The following is a 26092-nucleotide window of genomic DNA, read 5'->3' as shown; positions in this document are numbered from 1 at the left end:
GAGAAAACTGAGGCTCAGACACCTTCCCAAGGACTCAAATCTAAGTATCCAACCAGGTGTTGTCCAAGGTCAGTGCTCTTTCCACAGTCTGTGAGAGTGATACTGGGGACCATTCATGAGCCTCACTGAGGTAGGTAGAGAAAAATTCATTCTTCCATTCAATGTAGATATAAATCTCCACACTCAATTCACCTCCCTATACAGGGAACTGGGTAGCAGCTGTGCAAAGTACTCAAGACAATAGCAAAACTTAGGTCAAAAAAAGGGTGTGCACCGAGGATAGAACTGGAACATGGGTACAACTGACTACATCACCCCTTCAACTGGTGAAAACTGAAGCTAAGAAAAGTGTGTTCAATAAAAGGTGGAGAAGTTGCATCTCTTATTGCCTCTAAACTGTGTAAGTCTCCTGTTCTCCTTCACCAATTCCTCCCACATAATGCATTAAGCTAGTGATCTAAATGAGTTACTCAAAAAATTTCCATGACGTTCCTTCACCTGACAGATTAAATCCAAGCTCCTTAGCTTGGATTCAAACTCTTAAAGGAACTGATCTCAACCCTGGCTCTCCAATCTCACCTCCCTCAACTGCCCTTCAAACACATTCTGATTACCTCCTCAAACTCATCCTTGCTAATCCTTGCCTCCTGGAAAAAGCTCCGCCAGTTCCTCTAGCCCAAATCTCACCCATCTTCTCAAGCGTAATTCAAATGCTTCCTCCTCTAAAGAACCTTTCCTAATTTCACTCCTTAACCCACACAGCACTTGACCACAAATATGTCCACCTTCTAAATTCCCAGGAATGCGTTCTCTTATTTTCTTCCCTACCTCACTGTCTTATTCATCTCTATCTCTCACTGTCCAACAATGGCAGCCTCAGAACTCTAGCCTCAGTGATACTGCAGATGTTACCAGCTAGCCCAGCGGTTCTCAGAGTATAGTCTTTGGATCCCTGAGGGTGCCCAAAACACTTTCAGGGGATCCACAAGATCAAAATTATTTCTGTATAATACTAAGATGCTATTTGCCTTTTCCACTTATTCTCTTACAAGTGTACAGTATTTTTCTAAGGGGGCAGATAAAATGCAGAAATATATGAGAACCCAGCTGTCCTCTATTAAGCCAGACATTAAAAAGATTTGCAAAGATGTAAAACAAAGACATTCCTTGCACTCTTTTTTGTTTTGAAAATAGTTATTTTTATTTTTTAAATCATTTATGCCACAGAACTGTACACTAAAATAGTAAATTGTATGTAATCAATACCAATATTTTGCCAAAATAAAAAGAATTATATTAATATGTAATGGACTATTATTTTTATAAATTTATTTATTTTTGTCTGTGTTGGGTCTTTGTTGCGGTGCACGGGCTTCTCATTGCGGTGGCTTCTCTTGTTGTGGAGCACGGGGTCTAGGCATGTGGGCTTCAGTAGTTGTGACACACGGGCTCACTAGTTGAGGCGCACAGGCTTAGCTACTTCACAGCATGTGGGATCTTCCCGGACCAGGGATCGGACCCGTGTTCCCTGCATTGGCAGGTGGATTTTCAACCACTGCACCACCAGGGAAGCCCTACTATTATTTTTAAATGAATATTTTAAACTTTTGTTATTTTTAATACAGTAAATAAACAAAAGTTCTTTGGGGGTCCTCAACACTTCTAAAAAGTGTAAAGCCAGACTTCCCTGGTGGCACAGTGGTTGAGAATCTGCCTGCCAATGCAGGGGACACAGGTTCGATCCCTGGTCGGGGAAGATCCCACATGCCGCGGAGCAACTAAGCCCGTGCGCCACAACGACTGAGCCTGTGCTCTAGAGGCCGTGAGCCACAACTACCGAGCCCGCATGCCACAACTACTGAGCCCATGTGCCTAGAACCCGTGCTCCCAACAAGAGAAGCCACCGCAATGAGAAGCCCGCGCACTGTGACGAAGAGTAGCCCCCGCTGGCCGCAACTAGAGAAAGCCCGGTAGCAACGAAGACCCAACACAGCCAAAAATAAATAAATTAAAAAAAATTTTTTTAAGTGTAAAGCCATCCCTAGAGCGAAAATTTGAGAACCGCTGATCTAGCTCATCCCCCACCCACCCACGGCAACAATTCCAGCCCTGACTCTGAGAGAACAGTCATCTCCCAAACTCTTCTTGGAGGTCTCCACGGACAAAAAACTCACTGCGAAGGTGGGTAGGCATTGAAGGAACAGGCAGCCCACGCTTCAGCCAGCTCTGCCTCTCAGAAAGCTCTTCCCCTCAGCCCACCACTCCTGCTCTGCCGTAACTTCCACTCATCCTGCCGCCACGGAGCCCAGGAGCCCCCTCCTCCCATTCGAACAGTCAGAAAGGGAAGGAATAAGCCCCCAGGGTGCGCGCGCCTTGCCCTCAGGCTGAGCGGGGACTCAAATGGGAGGGAGCCTGAGCGAAGGTTAAACCCTGGAGAAGTGGAGAGAGGGTCAGCAAAGGGCAGGGCATGGCAGCTGAGAGAAGGGCTTAAGGGAAGGTGGGAACGCGTGCCAGTGAGTCTAGGCTGGGGGCCCTGGGAGCCCCGGGTTTAGTGCGGACAGGGTAGGCCCACTCGAGGCGCAGAGCCAGGGTCTGGGCCTCCTTTGGAAAGGGGATGCAGAGCGGTCTGCGGGGTAGGCCGCCGTGGCCGGTAAGGGGGTGGGCCTGTTTAGGGGCTAGATTTAACGAGGCGGGTGGGCCCGGCTTAGTTTCGGGGAAGGTGCGTCGGGTTGAAGGGAGTTGCTCCCGCCCGGCTGGTGAGGTAAATGCCAGTTCGCACCGATACGCTAGGCTCCGGCAGCAGCTCCAGCGCACAGGCCAGGCAGAGGCGTGGGGGCACGGGCAGCAGCCAGCGCGGGTCGTGCCGGTAATGGGCCCTCTCGAAGAGCAGTGCCGCCTCTTCGTCCCTCCCGGGCCCGGGAAGGCCTGCCGCTGGCTCCCTCACAGCCATCTCTCCGCTCGCGTTCTACCACGGCAGCACCTTTTCCCGCGTAGTTCACGCGCAAGCGCACTTGACAGAGCTCGACGCGGGCGCGTGGGGGAGAAGGGTAATGCGCCTGCGCGAACCGAATGCCAGTCAGTCTCAGGAGAGCAGCGGCCCCTGTGGGCGGGTGACGCGCCGCAGGAGTCGGAAGAGCGTACCTCTAAGCCCCAAGCTGTTTGCTCTTGGAGCCTGCAGGAATTCGTCTTTACCACGCCGAAGGTCGAAAAGCATTTATAAAGACTCTGTTATTAGCCTGGAAAAAGTAAGAAAAGGAAACAATCTATTTGTGGTATTTAAAAAGTAAACGATCTCAGGGATTCTTATCGAAAAACTATCAGCACTATTATTTTAAATTTACGTGGCACCTTTCAAACAATCGAAGGTGACACCTTTCTTTCAGAGATTCTAAGATGGTCCCCTTAAAATATCGTCTCACAGAGGGCTGCACAGTACTTGCGATTTTGTGAGCACAGAAGGTATACTGAAGAAAAAATAGTTTGTTGTTAAGTGTATTAACAAAACCCGTCTATCTGCAAGGATTTAATTAGCGCCAAAGTGCCCAGCAACCGGTTAGTGTTAAAGGAGATAAGTTCAAGAGATGTTTTCTACATTCAGAAGCAGTGTGACGGAGTAGGAAAAGTGCTTTCCATGGCAAAATAATTAGGAAAACAATGGTTTATTTTTAATGGAGTATTACGAACTGATTCTTGAGAAAAGTAGATATTAACATGGAAAAATCCTCGTTAAAATGCTAAGTGTACAAAAGATGCAGAATTATATACATAAGTATGTAAAATAAATAAGCAAACATTTATTCAACACCAGTAAATTATATTATAGCAGTAATATATGTTCAGTGAAGAAAATAGAAGAAAAAACAATATTTTGATATATTTTCTTCTAGTCTTTTTCTATACCTTTTTACAACAGCAACATACAAAGGTGTGTAAACTTTTCTCAGAAAAAATATATCATGTACATCTTCCATACAATTAAACATTATTCTATGTTTATTTTTTTAATGTCAACAAATTATGTATTCTTTTCAACAAAATTTGGAGCCAGGAACTCTGCTAGGATCTAGAGGATTCAAAAGTGAGCAAGAGACAGTCCCTGTCCTCAAGGAACTAGAACTAGTCAAGGAGAAAGAGAAGCAAATTATTACAATTGGGTACATTTGTATTAGTTATCTATTGCTGCATAACAATCCATGTAATGGATTGAATGGTGACCCTCAAAAAGACATCTCCATGTCTTCTGTGGACTGAATTGTGTCCCCCAGATTCAGATGTTGAAGTCCTAACCCCTAATGTGACTGTATTTGGAGATAGGGCCTTTAAGGGGGTAATTAAGTTTAAATGAAGTCATAAGGGTGACACCCTAATCCAGTAGGAGTGGAGGCCTTATAAAAAGAGAAAGAGAGAAAGACCTATCTCTCTCTTTATGTGCAGGCATTGAGGGAAGGCCATGTGAGGACATAGTGAAAAGGTGACCATCTCTAAGCCAGGAAGAGAGCTCTCACTAGAAACCAAATTAGCCAAAACCTTGATCTTGAACTTCTAGTCTATAGAACTGTGAGAAAATAAACTTCTGTTGTTTAAGCCACCCATGCTGTATTATTTTGTTATAGCAGCTGGAGCAAACTAATGTAACATCCAAAATCCCCACAACCTGTAAATTACCTTTTTTCCAAAGGATCTTTACAGTTGTAATTAAGGATCTTGAATTGAAGATATCATCCAGAGTATCCAGTGGGCCCTAAATCCAATGATAACTGTCTTGAGAAGAGACACACAGAGTCAAGGAGGAGGCACTGTAACCACGGAGGCAGAGATTGGAGTGATGGTGCCACAAGCCAACAAATGCCTGCAGCCACCAGAAGCTGGAAGAGACAGGGAACGGATTGCCCTCTAGAGCCTTTGGTAGCAGTGTAGCCCTGCTGACATCTTGATTTCATTCAGACTTCTGGCCTCCAGAACAGAGAGAATAAATTTCAGTTGTTTTAAGCCACCAAGTTTGTGGTAATTTGTTACAGTAGTCATAGAAAACTAACACACCCCAATATTTAGCAGCTTAAAACAACAAACATTTATTATCTTATAGTTTCTGTGGATTAGGAATCCAGGCACGGCTTAGCAAGGTGACCCTGGCTCAAAGTCTCTCATGAGGCTGTACTCATCTCAAGGCTCACTAGGGCCAAAGGATCTGCTTCCAAGTTCACTCAAATGATTGGTGGCAGGATTCATTTCCTCAAAGGCTGCCGGACTGAGGGCCTCACTTTCTTGAGAGCTGTTATCCAATGGCCGCCTCAGTTCCTTGCCACATGTGCCTTTCCATAAGGCAGTGCCCAAAATGGAGGACAGCTTCCCTCAGGGAACAAGCAAGAGAATTGAGAGGAGGTACCCAAGATGGAAGCTACAGCCTTTGTAACCTGTTCTCAGAAGTGACATTCCATCATTTCTGCTGTATCCTATTCGTTGGAAGTGAGTCATTGGATCCAATCCACACTCGAGGAGAGGAGAATACACAGGGCATGAATATCACAAGGTAGGGAAAATTGGAAGCCTTCTCAGAGCCTGCCAACCCCAGTATAAGTGCCGCAGTAGTGGTAGGCAACACATAGGAAGAAAAACATCAAAACATTAACTGGGTGATGGGATTATGGATTGTTTTTCCCTTTTTTGAATTTTCTAAACTCTCTTTAGTGAGCATATACGGGTTTGACAATGAATTTAAAAATAGGAAAGCTAAATGAAAGGGAAGAAAAGAAGGGAGAAAGGAAAGAAGTGGGGGAGGATAAAGGAGAGAGGAGGAGAAAACCTGAATTGAATTTTGTGAATTAAATTTGAGTTCTGTGAATCTGCTTCAACCTGCTGAAGCTGTCTACAGAAGTATCACAAGACATAATGCCTTTTAGCTAAGAAGTTTCAGACTTGATTGAAAAAAACAATTAGCTCCAGGATATCCTGGAGGGTGAGGTGAGGGAAAACAACAAGGAATTAGTGTTGCCAGTGCTTGAGAATTGAAGAGGTGGAAATGGTTTTTCCGTGAAATCTGTTCACAGGCAGCAGAATCCTAGCAGGGCAGACACTCAGTGATCAGCTCCCTTCCTTATGACCGAAAGGACCTGAATAATAGTGTCCGGTGCAGAGCATCACCCCTCCCACAAGCAGCTGAGGCTATTTGAGCATCCTACCTCAATCAGAATTAGCTCGGAATAGGACAGGACTGGACTGTGATAGAAACTTCAGTAAACCCTCCTCCGAGGAACTGGAGAGGGGAGGTGTTAGATGATAGCATTGGGCTGACCCACATTCCCTGAACCTTTAAAACCATAAAGTAGAAGTAGCTTCTATCCCACCCACAAAGTACCCCAAACCCCAAAAGGGGGGCGCTCATAAAACGTGTACCAAAGAAATCAGAGCCCCACAGGGCCCAAATAACCAATTTTATTAGAGGTTATTTTATCATCCCCTTTGGGAGTGAGCAGACCACTCTCCTGCCTTCTCTGACGTGTTTTGAGGATTCTGGACCCACTGCCTACTTCCTAAAGCCATGCTGGAGCAGGAAACCCCTCAAATGCTTCATAAGACCAAACTTTTGGGGGGCTTGTGGATTCCTTGGGGCCCCATGTGGGTTCTCAATTTCCTCAAGTTCTTCTGTTTTGGGAAAAGCAACCCCAGCACCGCAGTGACCCAGTGGCTGAAGGTCCCTCTTCAAAGAAGTGTGGTCTCTGATGCTGTCCTCCTTTGCATGTGGGTCACCCACTTTGGGAAGAAGGATGGGATCAGGATCCCTCACACTCAGGTTGGGGGCTAAGTGCTGGGGCTTGGCCAAGTGTGGGGACCAGGAAATCCTGTTCAAAAAGCTCATGCTCAGCCTTGCTGCAGCAGAGTGCAGACTCCTTTTGGAGCTGAAGGTGTCTGTGGAACAGGAGGAAGGCTGCTGTCCAGCCCCTCTGCCTTCCTCCGGCTCCAGGCTTCCTCTTCTCCTGTGTGTGGGCTGCCGACATTTGAATCTGGGGGGCTCCTGAGGTGCGTGCTCCTTCCTCCAGTGGTCTGCCCAGAGTATGAGATCCTTGCTCTGCCGGAAGCCCTCTCTGCCATCTGGGAGACCCCTGGCCTGACCATCTTCCTGCCCCCGCTGTTCTAACTGGAGGGTTCTTGGACCCTTTCTTGGCCACACCAGCTACTAGATTCTGCCGCAGGCCTGGGGTTCCTGGGAGCAGTGAGCTTGGCCCTAGGAGGAGCCTCTTTCTGGACATCCTGTCGTTCTCTGAGGCCCCCTGGTGGTCTGACTCTTAGGCTTTTCAGGATGGATAGAAATGCCCATTGGCTCTGTCTGGTGTGGTCTACGCTTCTCCAGAGCTCTGGCCTGTGTAGGAGGTTTTGAGCTTTTCCTTTCTCGGGGCCGAACGCTCTGGGACCTCTCTGGGGACTTAAGGCCTGGCCTGGGGCCCTGGGCCCCACAATGCCTTTCCTGCTGCCCCTGCAGCTCACAGGCCTTGTGTAACCCAGGGAGCCTCACGCCCTCAGGGAGCAGTGGGCATGGTGCTAAGAAGTTAAAGCGCAAGTAGGATTCTAGGATCTGCTGGGGGAGGCCCCACTTCAGGTGTGCAATCTTCCGCTGCATAAGGGATTCCAGGAGCAGTAGCTGGCTCTTCTTGAGGACTGGCCACTTCGGCAGGATGGTGAGGGCTGTGGGAAAATCCACCAGAACTGTGGCAGCTTGGGGGGCTTGGCCACATGAGACAGAGGGGCAGGCAGAGGGCAGGCCCAGGGGAGCAGCCAAAGACTGTGGGTTCCGGAGCCGTCGAGTCAGGCCAGAGGTCTTCCCTGGAACCACTCCTTTGTCCCTTTGTCGGCTTTTCTGGAGTTTAGGTTGGGCCTGCCAGGAGGCTGAAATGACACTGTGCTTCCTGGCAGTGGCCGTGCTCTGGCTGGCCAAATGCTCTCCCTCCCCACTGGCAAGCAGGAAGAGTTCATTCTGGTGGGGGAGAGGCTTCATCTCAGGACAGGGAGCAGAGGCCGCAGCCTGTTCCTGGTCCATGGCCCCATATCCAGAGCCAATGAGGGCTGGGGGCCCCTCACCCCCAGAACAGTCAACTCAGAGATTGCCTTTAGCAGCATCCTTTCCTCTGACTTGGCCCTTGTTTCTTCCCCCTAGTGCTCGAAGCCTTCCAGCATCCTCAGCTCTGCACTTTCTCTGGCTCCCTACATCCTGGATTTCTGCAGCGTCCTCATCTTCACCCTTATTCTGGCTTCCTTGCCCTTGTATCTGGATCTCTCCATCGATTTCACTTCTTAACTCTCCCTTATAATCCCCCCGCAGGAGCCTGGGTCTCTTTATCATCATCACCTGTGGTCCCTCTCAGGTTTCTCTTCTCTTGGATTTGAAATTCTGCACCATTCTCATCTCCAGTCTGTTCCTGGTTCTTCCACTCTGATGTACAGACATTTCCATTAATCTTACTTTTTAACAGTCTTTGCTTCCCTCCCCTAAGTCTCTGGATCTTTCTACCATCCTCGCTTCCAAACTCTCTCTGGCTTTTCTTCTCCAGTGTTGGATTTTCTGCATCATTCATTCCTCTAGTCTGCTCACAGTTCCTTCTCCCTGGTGAGTGGCTCTCTCCAATTTCACCACCTAACTGTCCCTCATTCTGTCTCTCAGGTCTCTCAGTCTCTGTACCATCCTCACCTCCAGCTTCTCTCTGGGGTCTCTTCTCTGGTGCCTGAATTTCTGTTTCATTCTCACCTCCCATCTGCTCCTGGTTCTTCTCATCTGACAAATGAGTCTTTCCATCAGTGTCACCTCTTAACTGACTCTGGTTTTCTTCCCCAGGTGCCCAGGTCTCTGTACCATTCTCAGCTCCAGCCTCTCTCTGTTTTCTCTTCTCTGGAGCTGGAATTTCTGCACCATTCTCACCTCCCATCTGCTCCTCTTTCTTCCATTCTGCTGAATGAGTTTCTACATCAATTTTACTTGCTAATTCTCCCCAATTCTCTGCCTCAGGTGCCTGGGTATTTGCACCATCCTTGCCTCTAATGTGTTCCTGATTTTTCCACTTTGGTATGTGAATCCTTCCATTAATTTCACTGTTTAACTGATGCTGGTTTTCTTCCCCAAGTTCCTGAGTCTCTTTACCATGTTCACCTTTAATGCCTCTCAGGTTTCTCTTCCCTGTTGCCTGGATGTCTGTACTATTCTCATCAACAAACTGCTCCTGGTTCCTCCTTCCTGGTAGATGGGTCTCTACATGAGTTACACCTCTTAATTGTCTCTGGTTCTCTGCCTCAGGTGCCAGGATATTTGCACCATCTTCATCTCCGTTCTTTCTCTGGTCTCTCTTCTCCAGTGCCTGAATTTCTGCTCTATGTTCACCTCCAATCTGGTCCTGATTCCCCCAACATGGTATCTTGAATTCTCTGCCAATTTCACTTGCTACTGGTTTCTGGTCTCCCCAAAATTGTGCCTGGATCACCACCCAATCCTCCTCTCTTATCTCCCTGAGATTCTTCCTTCTAGATATCTGGCTTTCCCCAGAATCCTCACCTCTTTCCAGGCCTTGATTTCCCCACCCCACTTGAAGTTCATGTCTTAGTTGTTTCTGCATCTCTACCCTAAATACTTGGACCTTCCTAGCTTTCTCACTTCCGTTTTGATCCTGCATCTCCCACCCTGGTATCTGGATCTCTGTAACATTCTCACTTTGAACGCATTCCTGTTTTCCCCACCCCAGGGCTTGGGTCTCTAGGCCATCCTCTTTTTTCACTTCCCCCAAGTTCTCCCTCCCAGATATCTGGATTTGCACAGCATTCTCACCTCCAACCTGGCCCTTTCTTCTCCTCTCTTCTGCCTGAATTTCTATACTAGTATCACCTTTAATCTGGTCTTGTTTTCCCCACCCTGGCAGCTGGGTCTCCCCACCATTCTCAGTTCCAGTCTGGCCCCACTTCCTCAACCCTTGGGCCTGGGTCTCTCCTTCATCCTCTCCTCTGGCTTCTTTCTTATTCTTCTCAAAAGACTGGATCTCTATAGCACCCTTATTCCTACTCCTATCCTGGGTCTCCCACATTGGCGTTTGGGTCTCTGCATCAATTTTACGTCTTAACTGTTCCTGTTTCTCTCCTCTTCGTGCCTGGGTTTCAGGAAGATTCTCACCTCCAGCATCCCTCTGATTTCTCTTCCATAGTTTCTGACTTTCAGCTCTATTCTCAACTCTCACCTGGTCTTGATTCTCCCACCATGGTGTCAAGATCTCTCCAACAGCTTTACTTATTACTAGTCTCTGTCTTCCCCACTCCAGGACCTTAGGCTCTGCCTTGTCCTCCATCCCAAAGTTTATTGGGAGTTGCCTTCCAGATGCCTGAACTTCCCAAGCATCCTCTCCTCTGCTCTCTCTCTGGTTCACCCACCCTGGAGCCTGGGTCTCTCTACTATCCTCTCTGCCTAGTGTCTGGTTTTCCCTCCCTGGTGCCCAGGCCTCTCGTGGGCAGTGCCAGGACTTCCAGATGGGCATTCCCACTTGTTGGTTGGAAGAAACAGGTAGGAACTCTCTGGAACAGAACCTCTGGGCTGATGGGAGGTTTGGGAGAGAGGCCATGGAGGTGGGGTGGCATCTCATGCCGACAATATGCTCCAGTGGTACCAGTTCTTCTGGGGAGTTGACCAACAGCTGCTCCATCCTTTGGCACATGTCCAGGGCAGGGGGCAGTGGCTTGCAAATCAGGTGAGTCTGGTCATCACTACAACACCAGGGTACCTGCCACGCTTCCCAAGAACTGTCCTGAGGTAGCATACAGGTGCTTGAAAAGGAGGTGGTGCAAAAGATGTGTTCCAAAGGTGTGTAGGCATCCCAAGGTAAACCTCGACCTGGGTGCTGACAAGAAAGCAGATATTGGGTCCGTGAATCCTGGTGGCTCCTCCAGTATTCCCCTCTCTTATTTTGGGCCCATTGTTGGGCATCCAGGCCCCTGAACTTGCCAGGACTGAAGAAGAATTCAGGGGTCGGCCCAAAACAAGTGTCACGTCTCATGGAGGGCACTGCCCACTTCCACGGTGGCACCTGTAGGTAAGAACAGAGAAGCAAAATCTTTGCATTCACATTATCTCATCTAATCCTCAGATCAGGATTGTAATCCCCATTATCCAGATGAGGACGCTGGGGCTCAGGAATGGGGAGTCAGTTCTCTTAGGGAAAACAGTATTCATTCATTCAAGAAAGATAGGGCTTCCCTGGTGGCGCAGTGGTTGAGAGTCCGCCTGCCGATGCAGGGGACACGGGTTCATGCCCCTGTCTGGGAGGATCCCACGTGTTGCGGAGCGGCTGGGCCCGTGAGCCATGGCCACTGAGCCTGTGCGTCTGGAGCCTGTGCTCTGCAACGGGAGGGGCCACAACAGTGAGAGGCCAGCGTACCGCAAAAAAAAAAAAAAAATGAAAGAAAGATAAAGAGTTTACTCCAGGCCAGGCACTGTTCTAGGTGCTGGCGGTACCAGCATGAACAAGACAGACAAAGTCTTTGCTAGGAGCTCTCTTTAGACATGAAAGACACAATAACTAAGTATACAACATAATGTTAGGTGTTGAAAAGTGTTTTGTTGTTTGTTTGTTTGTTTTTTGGCCACGCTGCGTGGCATGCGGGATCTTAGTTCCCTGACCAGGGATCAGACCCATGCCCCCTGCAGTGGAAGCGTGGAGTCTTAACCACTGGACTGCCAGGGAAGTCCCCTTGAAAAGTGTTCTAATGGAAATAAAAGCAGAGTGGGAATGGGGTTAGCTCCTTTAGACATATTGGTCAGAGAAGGCCTCTCAGAGGAGGTGACATTTGAATGGAGACCTGAATGAAGCAAGGGACAAACCAAGTGACATCTGAGGAAAGAGCATTGTAGGCAGAGGAGACATTAGTGCAAAGGCCCTGAGGATGGAACTGGGTCATTTGTATAAGAACAGCTAGGAGGCCTGTGTGGCCAGAATGGAATGAGTGAGTGATGAGGAGTGTGCTAGGAGATGAAGCCAAAGAGGAATGCAGGGCAGATTATTCTGAGCCTTGGAGTTGTGGTTAGGAGTTGGATTTTATTCTGAGTTTGACTGGAAGTGTATCCATCAGAGCCATTGCAGAGTCTTGAGTGGCAAAGTCCTGTGATCTGTTTTTTTTTTAAAGTTTGTTCTTGCTCATGAGCATAATGTTAGGCTTAAGCCAGGTGCAAAAAAATACTTACTGCGTGATTTCATACAGACAAAACTAGTCTATGCTATTAGAAATCAGCACAGTTGTGTCTGCAAGCTTCTGGGCTGCTGGTAGTGTTCTGTTTATTTTTTTTTTAACTTTTTCTTATTTATTTTTAAAAATTTTTATTTATTTATTTTTGGCTGTGTTGGGTCTTTGTTGCTGTGCGCAAACTTTCTCTAGTTGTGGCGAGCGGGGGCTACTCTTCATTGCAGTGGCTTCTCTTGTTGTGGAGCAGAGGATACAGGTGCGCAGGCTTCAGTAGTTGTGGCACGTGAGCTCAGTAGTTGTGGCTCGCGGGTTTTCAAGCACAGGCTAGGTAGTTGTGGCGCACGGGCTTCGTTGCCCCGTGGCATGTGGGATCTTCCTGGACCAGGGCTCGAACCCGTGTCCCCTGCCTTGGCAGGCAGATTCTTAACCATTGTGCCACCAGGGAAGTCCAGTGGTCTGTTTCTTAATCAAGTGCTGCACCTGGATGTGTTCAGTTTGCAAAAACTCATTGATCTATACACTTATAATCTGTATATGTATATTCCCTTGGATTAACATTTTTTAATATAAATTTATTTATTTATTTATTTTTGGCTGCATTGGGTCTTCATTGCTGCATGCAGGCTTTCTCTAGTTGCATCGAGTGGGGGCTACTCTTTGTTGCAGTGCGTGGGCTTCTCATTGTTGTGGCTTCTCTTGTTGTGGAGCACGGGCTCTAGGTGCACAGGCTTCAGTCGTTGCAGCACGCGGGCTCAGTAGTTGTGGCTCGCGGGCTCTAGAGTGCAGGCTCAGTAGTTGTGGTGCATAGGTTTAGTTGCTCCACGGCATGTGGGATCTTCCCAGACCAGGGCTCGAACCCATGTCCCCTGCATTGGCAGGCGGATTCTTAACCACTGCGCCACCAGGGAAGTCTGGATTAACATTTTTAAAAAGAGAAAGAAGAAGTTCATTCTGTTGGCTGCGTGGAGCACTGACGATGGTTGGGTGAGAGAGAAAGCAGGAACCAGGCCGAAGGCAGTACCTACAGTCCAGGTGAGCCCTGAGGATGGCTTTGCCCAGGAGGGTGAAGTGAAGTTTTAAGAAGTGATCAGGGCTTCCCTGGTGGCGCAGTGGTTGAGCGTCCGCCTGCCGATGCAGGGGACACGGGTTCATGCCCTGGTCCGGGAAGATCCCACATGCCGTGGAGCGGCTAGGCCCTTGAGCCATGGCCGCTGAGCCTGCGCGTCCGGAGCCTGCGCGTCCGGAGCCTGTGCTCCGCAACGGGAGAGGCCACAACAGTGAGAGGCCCGCGTACCGAAAAAAAAAAAAAAAAAAAAAGAAGTGATCAGATTCAAGATGTGGGTTGCAAGTAGAGCCCATAGGACTTGCAGGTGGATTGATCCTGAGGAGTGAGGGAGAGAGAAGTCCAGGGTGACCGCTGGGTTTGGGGCAAGATAATACTCTTCCTGACCAGTCTGAGTTCATCTCTGATACACAGGGCATAGAACAGGGTCCTTGTAACAAATGACTGAGACAATCATGGTGTTGAAGGAAGGAGGTGTGTGAGATCCCCTCACCTTGATGGCCTTCCTCATGCTGGAGTGGGTCCTGGTGACCTGGTGCCAGTAGTGCTGGACCTGCCAGATCAGAAAGAGGCAGAGGACAAGCAGGTTGCCGCAGCATCGAGGGTCCCTGCAGCTGTGATTCTCGGAGAGCAGGCCCTGCACTGGCTCCCACTCAGGGCCCTGGAATGGCCCCACCATGGCACAGGCGCCCAGGAGGGGCAGCAACATGACACAGCTTAGGTCAGGCAGGTGGTGTTCAGGAGTTGTAGGGCAGGACTGGTATGGCTGACCCAGCCACTTCGGGGCGGGGTAGCCCCTGCCTCATAGCACCACCTCACAAAGGCTCCTGATGCTGCGGCCTCAGCCCCAGCTGCTGCACCTGGCACCAGGGCTGGATAACATGCCCTCAGTACTGGTGAGGACAACATCAGGGAACTGCCCAAAAGGAATTAAGAGGAAGAAGAACTTGTTTGAAACATCCCGACCTCTGGAATGGAGAGATTAAGTTCCCCCGTGTATGATGGAGGGATGGAAACTGCAGTCTGCTTGATTTATTTCTTCCTATTCGATACTTTCGTCCATTTGTCCATCAGGCTATCCAATATCAAACATTTAATGAACACTGTATTGAATGTGTGTTCTTGTTTAACCACCCACCATATCCTGATTTTTTGTTGGGGGATTACTTTCCCATCTCAAGATCACTGTTTGTAGGAGTATAAATGCTACCCTGGAGACTTTCACCCAAAGGTTATATTCAAAATATTGAATCACAGAGCAGGCAGGGTCATCAGCCAATCAGAATGGGCCATGCCTTAACCCTTTAATACCCGGGTTGTAAGTGGCCCCTGGGGTCCCAGTAGAAGGGCATCACCTATTTACCAACCAGTTGGGAAGTATTTCTCTATTTTAAGAACCCAGGGACTTCCCTGGTGGCGTAGTGGTTAAGAATCTGCCTGCCAGTGCAGGGGACACAGGTTTGAGCCCTGGTCTGGGAAGATCCACATGCCACGGAGCAAATAAGCCTGCATGCCACAACTACTGAGCCCGCATGCCACAACTACTGAAGCCCGCGCGCCTAGAGCCCATGCTCCGCAACAAGAGAAACCACCGCAGGGAGCAGCATACCCACTGCAACAAACAGTAGCCCCCGCTCACCACAACTAGAGAAAGCCCGCGCGCAGCAACAAACACCCAGTGCAACCAAAAATAAATAAATTAAATAAATAAATTTTTAAAAAAAGAACTCAATATACCACACAATGTATCTTGGTTAAATGTTACCCCAGCTTATACCTGATACTCTTTCACAGGCCCAGGACAGCCAAGGAGTGGAGGTGTGACCTAAGTTTGGCCAATTGGGCTCTCTCTTCCAGGGCTCCAACTATCAAGGTAGGGATAGGAAGCTGGTAAAAGAAAGAAAAGCAGCCCATGGCAGCTAGAAACTGGCCCAGCTCTATCAGTTTGGCCTGATGTTGCTAGGAGCTGGCCTGACACTCATAGCTGAGCCTTGGTGTTCTCCTGTTGAACATAAAATACTTCATAGAGTGTCAGCATCAGACAAAACCACTCTAACTGTGATAATCAAGACAAAAACAAGACCACTCTTTAGTCATGTCTGAACACAGACAAAAGCATGAACACTGTCAAAACCACAAAAATAACCAAACATCTCACTATCCTGGCTAATATCTATTTTGTTACCAATTATAGCTTTAGCCTCACTTCATTCCTTCCACCCTGTAGATAAGATTTATTAGGATGCCCAATCATAGAATTACTCACACTTTCTAACAGTGTCTAATCCAGAGCAAACCCCATTTCCTTGAACCCTCCCAAGATCATTTGACACAAAGTCAAATCCTATAGTAAATCCAAACACCCTCTTACTGAGAAGTGCCACAGTTCCCCATGGTATGTGTTCTCCCTTGTTGCAATGAGTAATAACACTATAGAATTGTGTTCCTGGTGGTCTTTAGCTAAATTTAGGACACTGGCATAAGATTATATGTCTGGTCCTGCTCTCACAACCAGCTCCCCTTGAGCCTCCAGGCTCCACTGCAGAGTCTTTTCCCAGATTCCTTTTTGCTTGCTTGCCACCAAAGATCCCTAAGTGAAAGAAGAACTTCCTTTGGATCAGGCACAGCGCCAAAAGATAGATATCCAAAGTGTCCAAGGCATCTACCAGCCCTGCTCGCATAAAGCTCTCAGTATGGTTGGAAAGGCAAACACTGAATAAAGACAGAGTTGACGAAGGCTACAAAGGGCAAGTACAGGGGGCTTGTGGGTGCATCCAGCAGGGGTAATTACCTGGTCTGGATGATCAGGGAGGCTTCACTGAAGAGGTGATGAACACTAAGCAGAACAGTGGAGCACATCACATCACTCCCAACAGAGGGTGATGGATGGGCTTGGGGAGATTGGGGTGAGCTCAGGGTAGAAAATGAAGGTGGGTGGGGCTGTAACATGCGGATGAGGAGGGGGGTACTGGTGGGGAGAGGCCTAGTAAGCCATGGCAAGGATTTAGCATTTTAAGCACAGAACTGTGGTAAAAGACAAATTTCTAAGACAAATTGATTCTGAGCATATGTTAACATTTATCAACTAACTAGCAAGTGAAGTAGCAAGATACAAGAGGGCGGGCTAGTTCTGTGAGAACATGGAAACTGAGTTATTATATAGTTGGGAAACAATTAATTAGGTAGAGTATACAGTCTCATTACTCATGGTCATAAAAACATCAAGCCCCTATCAGTCATTACTAGGAGATCTGGGATATAATGGTCCAAGATGCCAGGTAGGCCAAATAACAACCAGACATTATTATAAAGGATATCAAAAAAGCAAATGATAATGACACATCTATGACTGTAAACTGGAATAATAAGGTTTCATTCTCCCACAGTGGTAGCTGATAGGTCCAATTAATATGGAAATATGAAACAGGATCTGAGAAAGTTGAGGAGCAGGGTCCAAATCACAGGTTCTACTCTTTTTTAAAATATCTATCTACTTATGTATTTGGCTGTGCCAGGTCTTAGTTGCGGCACGCAGGATCTTCGTTGTGGCATACAGGACTGTAGTTGCAGCTTAGTTGCTGCACGCGGGATGTGGGATCTTTTTTTAGTTGCGGCATGCGAACTCTTAGTTGCAGCAGGTGGGATCTAGTTCCCTGACTAGGGTTCGAACCCGGGCCCCCTGCATTGTGAGTGTGGAGTCTTAGCCACTGGACGACTAGGGAAGTCCCCACAGTTTCTACTCTTAAACAGGAGCCATCAGTGGGAGTTTCTTAATTTGGAGACAAAATTTATTTTTTGACAAGTCATAGATATGCATGGATGAAGTTTGATGGGGGATTTTTCATGTAATAAACGTTCAGTCCTGGAGCCACTTCAAACCCATCTGGCTGGGTTTTCAAGCATAGCAACCAGATGTGGTGGAAGTAACCCAAGCGGATAGCCAAAAATCCCAGGGTCCAGTTCTGGCTCTGCCACTGCCTCATTCTGTGACTGTGGACAAGGAGCTTCCCCTCTCTGGGCCTCAGTATCTGTAAAATGAAGGGGTTGCACTGCGTGACTCCTAAGGGTCCTGCTACGTCTCTACTTCTAGGTTTCCAAAGGAAATAACTGGAACTGGCCCACTACGGTCTAGTTTTGGCTAGATCCAAATGATCCCAAGAGGGAATTCCCAGGCAGTCCAGTGCTTAGGACTCTGCGCTTTCACTGCCGAGGCAATCCCTGATTGGGGAACTAAGATCCTGCAAGCCGAGCCGCGTGGCCAAAACTACAACAGCAACAACAACAAACTGGTCCCAAGATATGCCTGGCATCATGCGAAGAGAGATGAGTAAGGGCCATAAGAATCCAGGAGGACCTCTTGGAGGTGGTGAGGCATGAGTGTAGCCTTAAAAAATGGAGATTTGGAGCAGCATAGGGAAAAAAGCACCATGCTAAGACAGAAGAAATTGGGTGTCTAGACATTTCCAAACTCAACCTGACAAACTCAACCCCCATCCTCAAACCTGCTGTTCTTCTTGAATTCTCTACTCAATGGATTCCATTTCTGGTGGACTCCACCCCCACCAGAAAATTTAACAAAGGCATCTGAATATGAAGGAAAACATTTAGGATTACCTATCATTATCTCCATACCATTCCTTTACCAGTGTAGAGTAAAAAAGATGATTTTAAAAGCACAAAAATGTGCTAAAAGATAAACTAGCAATGGAATGACGAAACCCTTGAAAATCTTTATTTTGATGTGTTATTTTTTGAATGTTTAACTCACTGTTTCGGCCAATAATTTATGGTAGAATAACAGTAAAAACAGCAAAATACGGTCCCTCGCCCAAAACGGGCGTCATTCCCCGCTGGTGCCTTTAAGGGGCGTGATCCGCCCTCCTCTTGGTGACGGCACTTCCGCTTCCTGCCGCACGCTGCCATTTCCACTTGTACCCTGCGACTTGCTTCAGGGGCGAGGGCTGCACCTCTGACGTTGCCTGTGCTCCTTGAAGAGTGACGGTACCACGGAACCGGAGCCATGGTGAGTGCGTGCTCGTGGCTGAAGGGCTGGGAAGTGGGAGACGGGGTTCCGTTCTCTCACTAGCTTGTCGGGGCCTTAGAACGTGCGCCGTCTCGTCCGCCCGGCCCGGGCGGCCGCGTAGCCCGAAGCACTGTCTTCTCTCCCGGCCCAGGGTTAGAAGTCTAGAGGACTCAGGGTCTCAGGTGCTGTGCTGGGGCTTCTTTCCGCAGTTTGTGCTCCTGGCCGAAAGCCTCCGGTGAGCAGAGGGGGCATGGCCCAACCTGGGGGAAAGAGACAAACCCACGTAGGAGAGAGTCGAAAGCTGGATGGATGGGGAAACTTGGCTCCATCGGTTTTCTTTTTCTTTTGGAGGAATCGCTAGAGTATGGGGTGGAACCCTGGATTTGGGTCAGCCCTCCCCTACCCCGCTTTCCCCATTGCTGATGTTCAGGAGAGGGAGCTCTCCATGGGTCTGCGCGCCTAGTGCCTGCCGCGAGTTACATGGGCCAGGGATTAAAGTGGCCTTTGGCGTTTGGGGGCTCTGGGGAGCGTGGAGTGAACCCCAGCCTGGAATGCAGGAAAGACTCTTCCTGCGAGGCGGTAGCCTCTGAAATCAGAAGTGCTGGTAGCACCACGTGCGGCTCCTCTAAAACTCTTGATGGTCTCCAACTTTTTAGTCAGATCTTGTGGCCTGGTAGCTAGTTTTGGTTGGCACTTAGTAAGGAGGGAAGAGTTTACAAGACACTGATTTCCGTAATGAGGTTTAATCCTTTTAACGGATTTTGGATCCCCGCGGGTATCTCCCCTACTGCCCGCCCCGCCCCCATTTTGAAGCTAGTACGTGGCTGAGCCTAGAATTTAAAGCTTCTAAACCGGTGCTCATCTTTCGCAGTGCCGTGAAAAGTTTTGGAATCGGTTGGTCTCAGTTTAAATGCATTTAATAGACCTAACGCTTGGTATGGAGAGAGTGAGCATGCACTATTTGTTGTTAAATCAAAACCTTGCAGGTTTCGGCTGTCTGGTATGTGGGGAAATCAAACGCATCAGGCTACGGGTTACAGTTGCCTAGCAGTAAGATTTCATTCATTCATTCATTCATTCATTCATTCAATTAGCCCTTGGAAAAATTAAAAGGTGAATAAATACACATTAAGCAAATTTCAGTTGCTATTTATAAGGTGGTTTGGTTTTAAAGTTGAGTGGAATTTTTGTTGTTGTTGACTTTTGTTAAACCAATAAAGTGACTCTTCTTTGATCGTGTTGGATCTCCTGAAGTCTCCCCTTTTGTGCATTTTATGTTTATTAAGAGTTGAGAATCCTAATTTCCAGAGATGGGCTATTGGAAACTGCAATAAAAATATCTGGCATTTTAAAAAGTATATTTATGAGGAGTGATAGGAATAAAAGTGTTGCTGGAAACTTTATTGTTTAAGAGGAGGGTGACGTTATTGAGCATTAGATTTTGACAGACATAAGTTGTGATTTCTCAGATAGCCACCAAAAGAATACACATAAATAACTCCAAACCGCTAGAGGGGGAAATAGTGGGGAGAAAAGACTCAAAGGAAGGAGAGAAAAGGAAACCGAACAGGTGGGACAAATAGAAGGCACAAAAGAAGGGAGATTTGGACCCAATATATCAGTACTTAAATAAATATAGGAAGGCACTAAATGCTTCACTTAAAAGACAGGTTGGGCTTCCCTGGTGGCGCAGTGGTCGAGAGTCCGCCTGCTGATGCAGGGGACGCAGGTTCGTGCCCCTGTCTGGGGAGATCCCACATGCCGCGGAGCGGCTGGGCCCGTGAGCCATGGCCGCTGAGCCTGCGCGTCCGGAGCCTGTGCTCCGCAACGGGAGAGGCCACAACAGTGAGAGGCCCACGTACCGCAAAAAAAAAAAAAAAAGACAGGTTGAAGTAAAAAGAATGGGGGAAAAAAATCAGTAAAGATAGTGGCTAAAAAATAAGGTACAAGTAAAATGAAAATGACATAATTACAAGAAGAAATAGACAAATATGCAATTATATAGCATTTAATTGATCGTGAAGCCAAAACATCAGTGTGGAAATAGAAGATTTGAACAGCACTGTGAATAAACTTGATCTAGTGGTCCTAGTGAAACCAGTGAACACTTTACCCATCAATTATAGAAGACACTTCTCAAGCAGAGAACATTTATGAAAATTGGCCACCAACTGGGTCATAAAGCAAGTTAAACAAATCTTAAAAGATGATAATATAGACCATGGTCTCCCAACCAAAATACAAATGACTTAGAAATCAGAAACAAAGTGTTTAGAAAGAAGATATAAAGAACTCGTGGGTCAAATTGAAAATGTATAAGGGAAATTTGAAAACAACTGAACAATAATGAAAATACCAAATATTGAGAGTATGTAGGGTACAAATGAAGTACTGGAACCTAAAATGCTTGGTGAGGGAGAAATAACATGAAAAGTCCCTTCTGGTGAGATTAATCAAGAAAATAAGCAAAAAGTTATAAATAAGGAGTAACAAACTTGAAGGAGACATAATTTGCAAACATTGAAAAGAAAGGATATTATGAACAATGTGATATCTATAAATGTAGAAATTTAGATGAAATGAACAAATACCTGAAAAAATAGAATCAAAACCAAGTCAAGTAGAAATAGGACGGCTGAATAATAATAAAGAAACTAAGTTAATATACCGTATGTTAATTATAACTCAATAAGAAACACTAAAGTTTTTTGACATGAAAAAACTTTACACCTACTTTAAAAAATAGCTTTATTGAGATAATTTGCATACCATAAAGTTCCACTCTAAAAGTGTATAACTCAATGGTGATCATTTTGTAATGTATAGAAATATCAAATAACGGTGTTGTGTTTTGCACTTGGAACTAACACAATATTGTGGTCAATTATACATTAATTTTAAAAAACAAAACCAAAACTAGGTGGTAGTAGAAAAAAAGTGTATAACTCAGTGGGTTTTCTTATATTTACAGAATTGTGCAGCCATCATAAGAAAATATTAAAATTGGTTTTATCTCGGGAGTGTAAAAGTAACATTAGAAAAACTTAAAAAATAAAGGAGAAAGGTCTAATTCATCCAACTCAGTACAAAAAACATGACAGAATTCAACATCAATTTATTTATAACAGAAGAAATTCTTAGTATACTACGGAATACAGTGAATTTTCTTAAGCTGAAATATCTTAAGAGTAAGTCTAGGGCCTCCCTGGTGGCGCAGTGGTTGAGAGTCCGCCTGCCGATGCAGGGGATACGGGTTCGTGCCCCGGTCTGGGAGGATCCCATATGCCGCGGAGCGGCTGGGCCCGTGAGCCATGGCCGCTGGGCCTGCGCATCCGAAGCCTGTGCTCCGCAACGGGAGAGGCCACAACAGTGAGAGGCCCGTGTACAGCAAAAAAAAAAAAAAAGAGTAAGTCTAAAAGATATTAAAACTTTTGGAGAAATTACGAAGCTTTATTTAAAAGCACTAAAGGTAGATATATATGTTTAAATGGGTTGACAGATTCTGTATCCTAAAGGTGTCTTATCCTAATTGGGATTACTTCAAATCTACAAATCAGTCCCAGCAGGCTTTTTTTGTACACCTTGAAAAAGCTGATTCTAGAATGTATGAATAGAGCAAATAATTAGAGGTCTCCTCCAGCCCTTGCCTAATTCCTCACCACCCTGGGACCATGACAAATTCACCCAGTGCGATGTGTTGGTATTAGGGAACAGGCATCTTGGTGCAATCAGGCTATTGGCGCCACTTCCCCTGACGTCACTTCCTGCTCCTCTGGGGGTGGGTCATTTCTTTGTCCTTACGGCATCAGGCAGGAGACCGCCGAGGCGGACTCAATGGTGAGTGTTCCCACTGGGGCCATCACCCATGGGTCACCACCTAGAACCGCGGTGCCGCGGCTACGTGCCGCGGTCCAGCCTCCAAACCCAGGGTTCGACGGCACCGCTGCGGGCGAACTGCTCGGTGCTCAGGAATGGTAACGTGGGCTGCACCCGGGTTATGTCTATAATAAAACATATATTTGTAAAAAGAATCACAGGGAAAACAAACAAGAAATTAATAAAAATGGTTAAAGTTGAGAGGTGAAGATGGGGTAGAAGGAATGGAATAGGCCAGGCACCACCCAGTTTGCTCCCTATGTGAGTTATTTTGAAACGGATCCATTGAGGTAGTATTTTATCCATAGGTATTACAGTATATGACTATAAAATAAGGATTTTCAACAACTGCAATGCCACTACAATACCCCAAAATTTAATAATTCCTTAATATCAAATATCTAGTATTAGAATCAAAGGCTGGGACTTCCCTGGTGATCCAGTGGTTAAGACTCCACAGCTTCCACTGCAGGGGGCGTGGGTTCGATCCCTGCTCGGGGATCCCAAATGCCCTGCGGTGTGGCCAAAAAAAAGAAGCATCAAAGGCTGGATCCGATTTTTTCTTAGCTCTCTGCCCATGCCCCCCCACCCCAAGACAGCTTGATCACAGATGTTTTGTTAAGAGGGGCAGTGGTCACATGGTATTTTTTGTGATGTTGGTAGCTATTAAAATCAATGTCTGGATCCGTTAATTTGGATTAAATTAGTATGGGTTGCAAGATGGTGCTATTTAATTGTATCATTCTTTCTTTATTAGGTGGAATACAGGAGAAACTTATCCTCTGCTATTTGGTTACCTAGTAACAGTCTGTACAGGAAAGGCAGGATAAATGCTCTACAGTTTACCTTTACCAGTTTCCAAAACACTGACTTTGGAACCATGTAGATGTTTTATATATTTTTAAGAATTTTTTTAAAAAGCAAGCTAAATAAGAAGGAGCCCTAATTGTATATCAAATTGATAACCACAGGAAAAAAATAATTTGAGTAACTTTTGAATATAATACTCTGGATGGCTTTAGTCAGATATATTCTAAGAATAAAAAGAAATGTTGACCTTGGTGGATTTATAGTTGGTGGAGGTAGTATTGGTATAGCAATTCTGAAACAATTTTATACGTATTGTAGGGTAGAATAAATGAGAAAATATTTTGATGTTTTGGAAACCGGGATTCTTACTGAAAACAGAAGAAGATTCAAATATTGAAGGGAATAGAGGGAACTTTGTGCTAGGTTTCTATAAATTATACCTGAGTTTAGATTTAGTAAATTCAGGGGAATATGGAAATCCAAATTTAGAGATTACCCCATGTGACTGAAATGGGTACTGAGCCATGGAATCCTGTAATTATCCATTTGCAATAATATTAGCAAGCATTAGGCTAAAGAGGCAAAAATACATAAGCTTTAGTATATATTATTGGATTATGTAATTACTAATTTTTTTTTCTTGAACCTAATATTTTCATTTTTCTAAATTGAGAATGGGCAGGCCAGTGTCAATTATTAAATGTGTGTGTTTGGGGGAGGGGGAGCTGTGAAGCTGACCATTGTCTCTCTCAATTGTTTGAAGTATTTTGTGACTTGTCTGGAACAACTTCTAGTTCAGTTTGACTCATGCTTTGATTCCCCCCCATAGACTGAGGCTGATGTAAATCCGAAGGCCTACCCTCTTGCAGATGCCCACCTCACCAAGAAACTATTGGACCTCGTGCAGCAGTCATGTAACTACAAGCAGCTTCGAAAAGGAGCCAATGAGGGTAAGGCAACCAGTGAGTGCTCCAGGAAGAGTGCTAAAGGCACTGTCCCTGTATGGGGTCTCTGGACTAGATTTCCGGTATGGAAAGAGGGCTGGATGCTCTTGATTAGGCCCAACATGAGGACCTAAGAGCAGCAGAGTGTGGTCTGTGGGTTAGCACTGGGTCACAGAGACAAGCAATCAGGAATAAGCATTTGAACAATGCCGTGGGGCATTGAACTTGCTCGGTGAGTTGCATGTGGTATGAGCTTTCCAGAAGTATAGATCGTGGCAGATTGGGATGGTAAAACCCTGATCCTTGATCACAGAGTTTGAGAAGTGCTGCATTGCACAGCTTCGTGCTCGTGGAGGTTGTGTGAAAGCTGTTCGAGTCAACCAGGCAAGGGGTGGTGGTGACTTGGATGAGTGTGGTAGCAGAGGACAGGAAAGAAGGGCTCTGATTTAGGATGTGTTTGGACAGAATTGATGGGTTTGAGGTAGGGTTTGAGAAAGGCATTGGGGATGAGTAATTGGTGCTTGGCTCCCTATCACTTCCCGAGGCCACTATGGGGCACAGAATTGCTTAGTCCTGGAAGTTTTGCCCAGTTTTCTTGCACCTGTTTCTTTCCCTTGGAAATTGCTTTGTTGTGGCTTCCCTGCCCCAACCCCACATCACCTATTGGCCTCATGTTCTTCTCTCTACAGCCACCAAAACCCTCAACAGAGGCATCTCTGAGTTCATTGTGATGGCTGCAGACGCCGAGCCCCTGGAGATCATCCTGCACCTCCCACTGCTGTGTGAAGACAAGAATGTGCCCTACGTGTTTGTGCGTTCCAAGCAGGCCCTGGGGCGAGCCTGTGGGGTCTCCAGGCCTGTCATCGCCTGTTCTGTCACCATCAAAGAAGGCTCACAACTGAAGCAGCAGATCCAATCCATCCAACAGTCCATTGAAAGGCTCTTAGTCTAAACAGGTGGCCTCTGCCACACTCCCTGCTGCTGACTCCTACCCCAGGGGTTATGTATCATTTGTCTGTTAGCATATAGTATTTCCAGCTACCTTCTATTGTTATAAAATATTTTAGTGCTCAATTTGGTTTTTGTATTTTTGTATTGTTTTTGTCTTATTTTTAGGTTGTCATCTCCTCCCCAGCCTCTCCTGTAATCTCCACTTCCACTCTCTCTCTCTGCCATCTTATCCTCCCTTTTGGAAAATGCATGCCCAGAACAGGTGGAAGCAGAGTGGTTGACACCATTCAAAGGCAGGGAAGAGCCAAGGTAGAGATTTGGTTCCAGCTTTCAGGTGCCACCTTCCTACTGTGCAGGGCATGATGGAAGTAAACACTGTCCACTTTGTATCCTTTGTGCCCAGCATACAGGATCGTGTTTGAATAATCAAGGGGTTTCCCTTGCTCTCTAGGGTATTATGTATCATTTGGGGAGGAAGCATGTATTCTGTGAGGTTGTTGGGTGTATGTCCCAAGAGTCAGTTTCTGATGTACCCCTGCTGTTTGCTTTTGGTAATATATTTCCCCCCCAACTCCCATCTATGCCTCTGAGGGTGGCAGGGCAGCAACATACCAAAGAGATTTGCTGCAAAATTCCAGAGGCGCCTTGGTGAGTGAGACATGGGACAGTTGACCTAGGTCTTGAAGGTGTGGCAAGAGGTTCTGGAATGGAGGATTCTGGGCCAGTCATGGAGAACTGGAAGCTACAGCAAAGATGATGGAATTCAAGGGAACATCCTTGCTTTGGTGAATGGAGATTTCTTCAGTAGACACTTGGTACCAGCTGAGAGCCCTTACCCCTTGCCTATTTCCTGCCGTGATGTGGGTCAGATGTATGTATTCTCTGTCACATCAGAAGGACAGTGCTCATGTGTCATTCTTGTGAGCATCCTAATAAAGAGCACGTATATTCGTACTCCAGTTTAAAGAAAGTGTGATTCTTGTTAGGAGTCCAGCTAATACTTGAATGAAGCATTAGAATGGTTACTAGTTTCTTGAACTTTTCACCAAGAAGGTGTGGAAAAGCCGTTACCTCCACCAGATGATTTCTGGTGGTTCAAAATGTCTTGTTCAGTCATTGAGGTGTTGCTGTCACTCTAGAGCAGTGTTTCTCAACCTCAGCTGCCCTGTATGTTGTAGAATGTTTAACAGCCTCCCTGGCCTTTACCCACTAGATGTCACTAGC

General features: G+C 46.5%; 3 protein-coding genes across 4 annotated transcripts in view; 1 reads left to right on the top strand and 2 right to left on the bottom strand.

The window, feature by feature from the left end:
- The window catches only part of MEI1 (meiotic double-stranded break formation protein 1), a gene marked incomplete at both ends in the record, with an annotated part of 68750 nt that extends 65800 nt beyond the window's left edge, over window positions 1-2950 (bottom strand). The window contains one exon of the mRNA XM_082636596.1: window positions 2780-2950. Coding sequence (XP_082492722.1) covers window positions 2780-2950 — 171 coding nt within the window. The remainder of the gene's footprint in view (window positions 1-2779) is intronic.
- Window positions 2951-7131: 4181 nt separating this feature from the next.
- On the bottom strand, window positions 7132-13973 carry LOC309811924 (uncharacterized protein; the record flags this gene model as incomplete). The annotated part of the gene is given in 5 exon segments (XM_082635298.1): window positions 7132-7285; window positions 7287-7680; window positions 9080-9377; window positions 10632-11048; window positions 13758-13973. Coding segments are annotated over 5 exon segments (1479 nt in total).
- Window positions 13974-18181: 4208 nt separating this feature from the next.
- Window positions 18182-24991, top strand: SNU13 (small nuclear ribonucleoprotein 13). Of its 2 annotated transcripts, none has more exons than XM_082635013.1 (3): window positions 18182-18287; window positions 23803-23923; window positions 24607-24991. In XM_082635013.1, exons 1-3 carry the CDS (start codon window positions 18285-18287, stop codon window positions 24867-24869), a joined length of 387 nt encoding a protein of 128 aa, XP_082491139.1. In that variant the 5' UTR covers window positions 18182-18284; the 3' UTR covers window positions 24870-24991. The 2 variants fall into 2 exon arrangements, with proteins under 2 accessions (XP_082491139.1, XP_082491140.1); XM_082635014.1 differs by lacking the exon at window positions 18182-18287 and adding an exon at window positions 22064-22124.
- Window positions 24992-26092: the final 1101 nt, after the last annotated feature.

The sequence above is a fragment of the Mesoplodon mirus genome (genome assembly GCF_964341445.2).
Source record: "Mesoplodon mirus genome assembly, chromosome: 11".
In the NCBI taxonomy this organism is placed as follows: domain Eukaryota; kingdom Metazoa; phylum Chordata; class Mammalia; order Artiodactyla; family Ziphiidae; genus Mesoplodon; species Mesoplodon mirus.
The sequence above is the reverse complement of the archived record's forward strand: the minus strand, read 5'-3'. Positions and strand labels throughout refer to the sequence as shown.

What these genes read in the sequence shown, in the direction of transcription:
- SNU13 (XM_082635013.1), top strand. An exon ending in TCGAAAAGGAGCCAATGAGG is followed by an intron (nt 23,924 to 24,606) that starts GTAAGGCAACCA and finishes TTCTCTCTACAG; the next exon opens with CCACCAAAACCCTCAACAGA.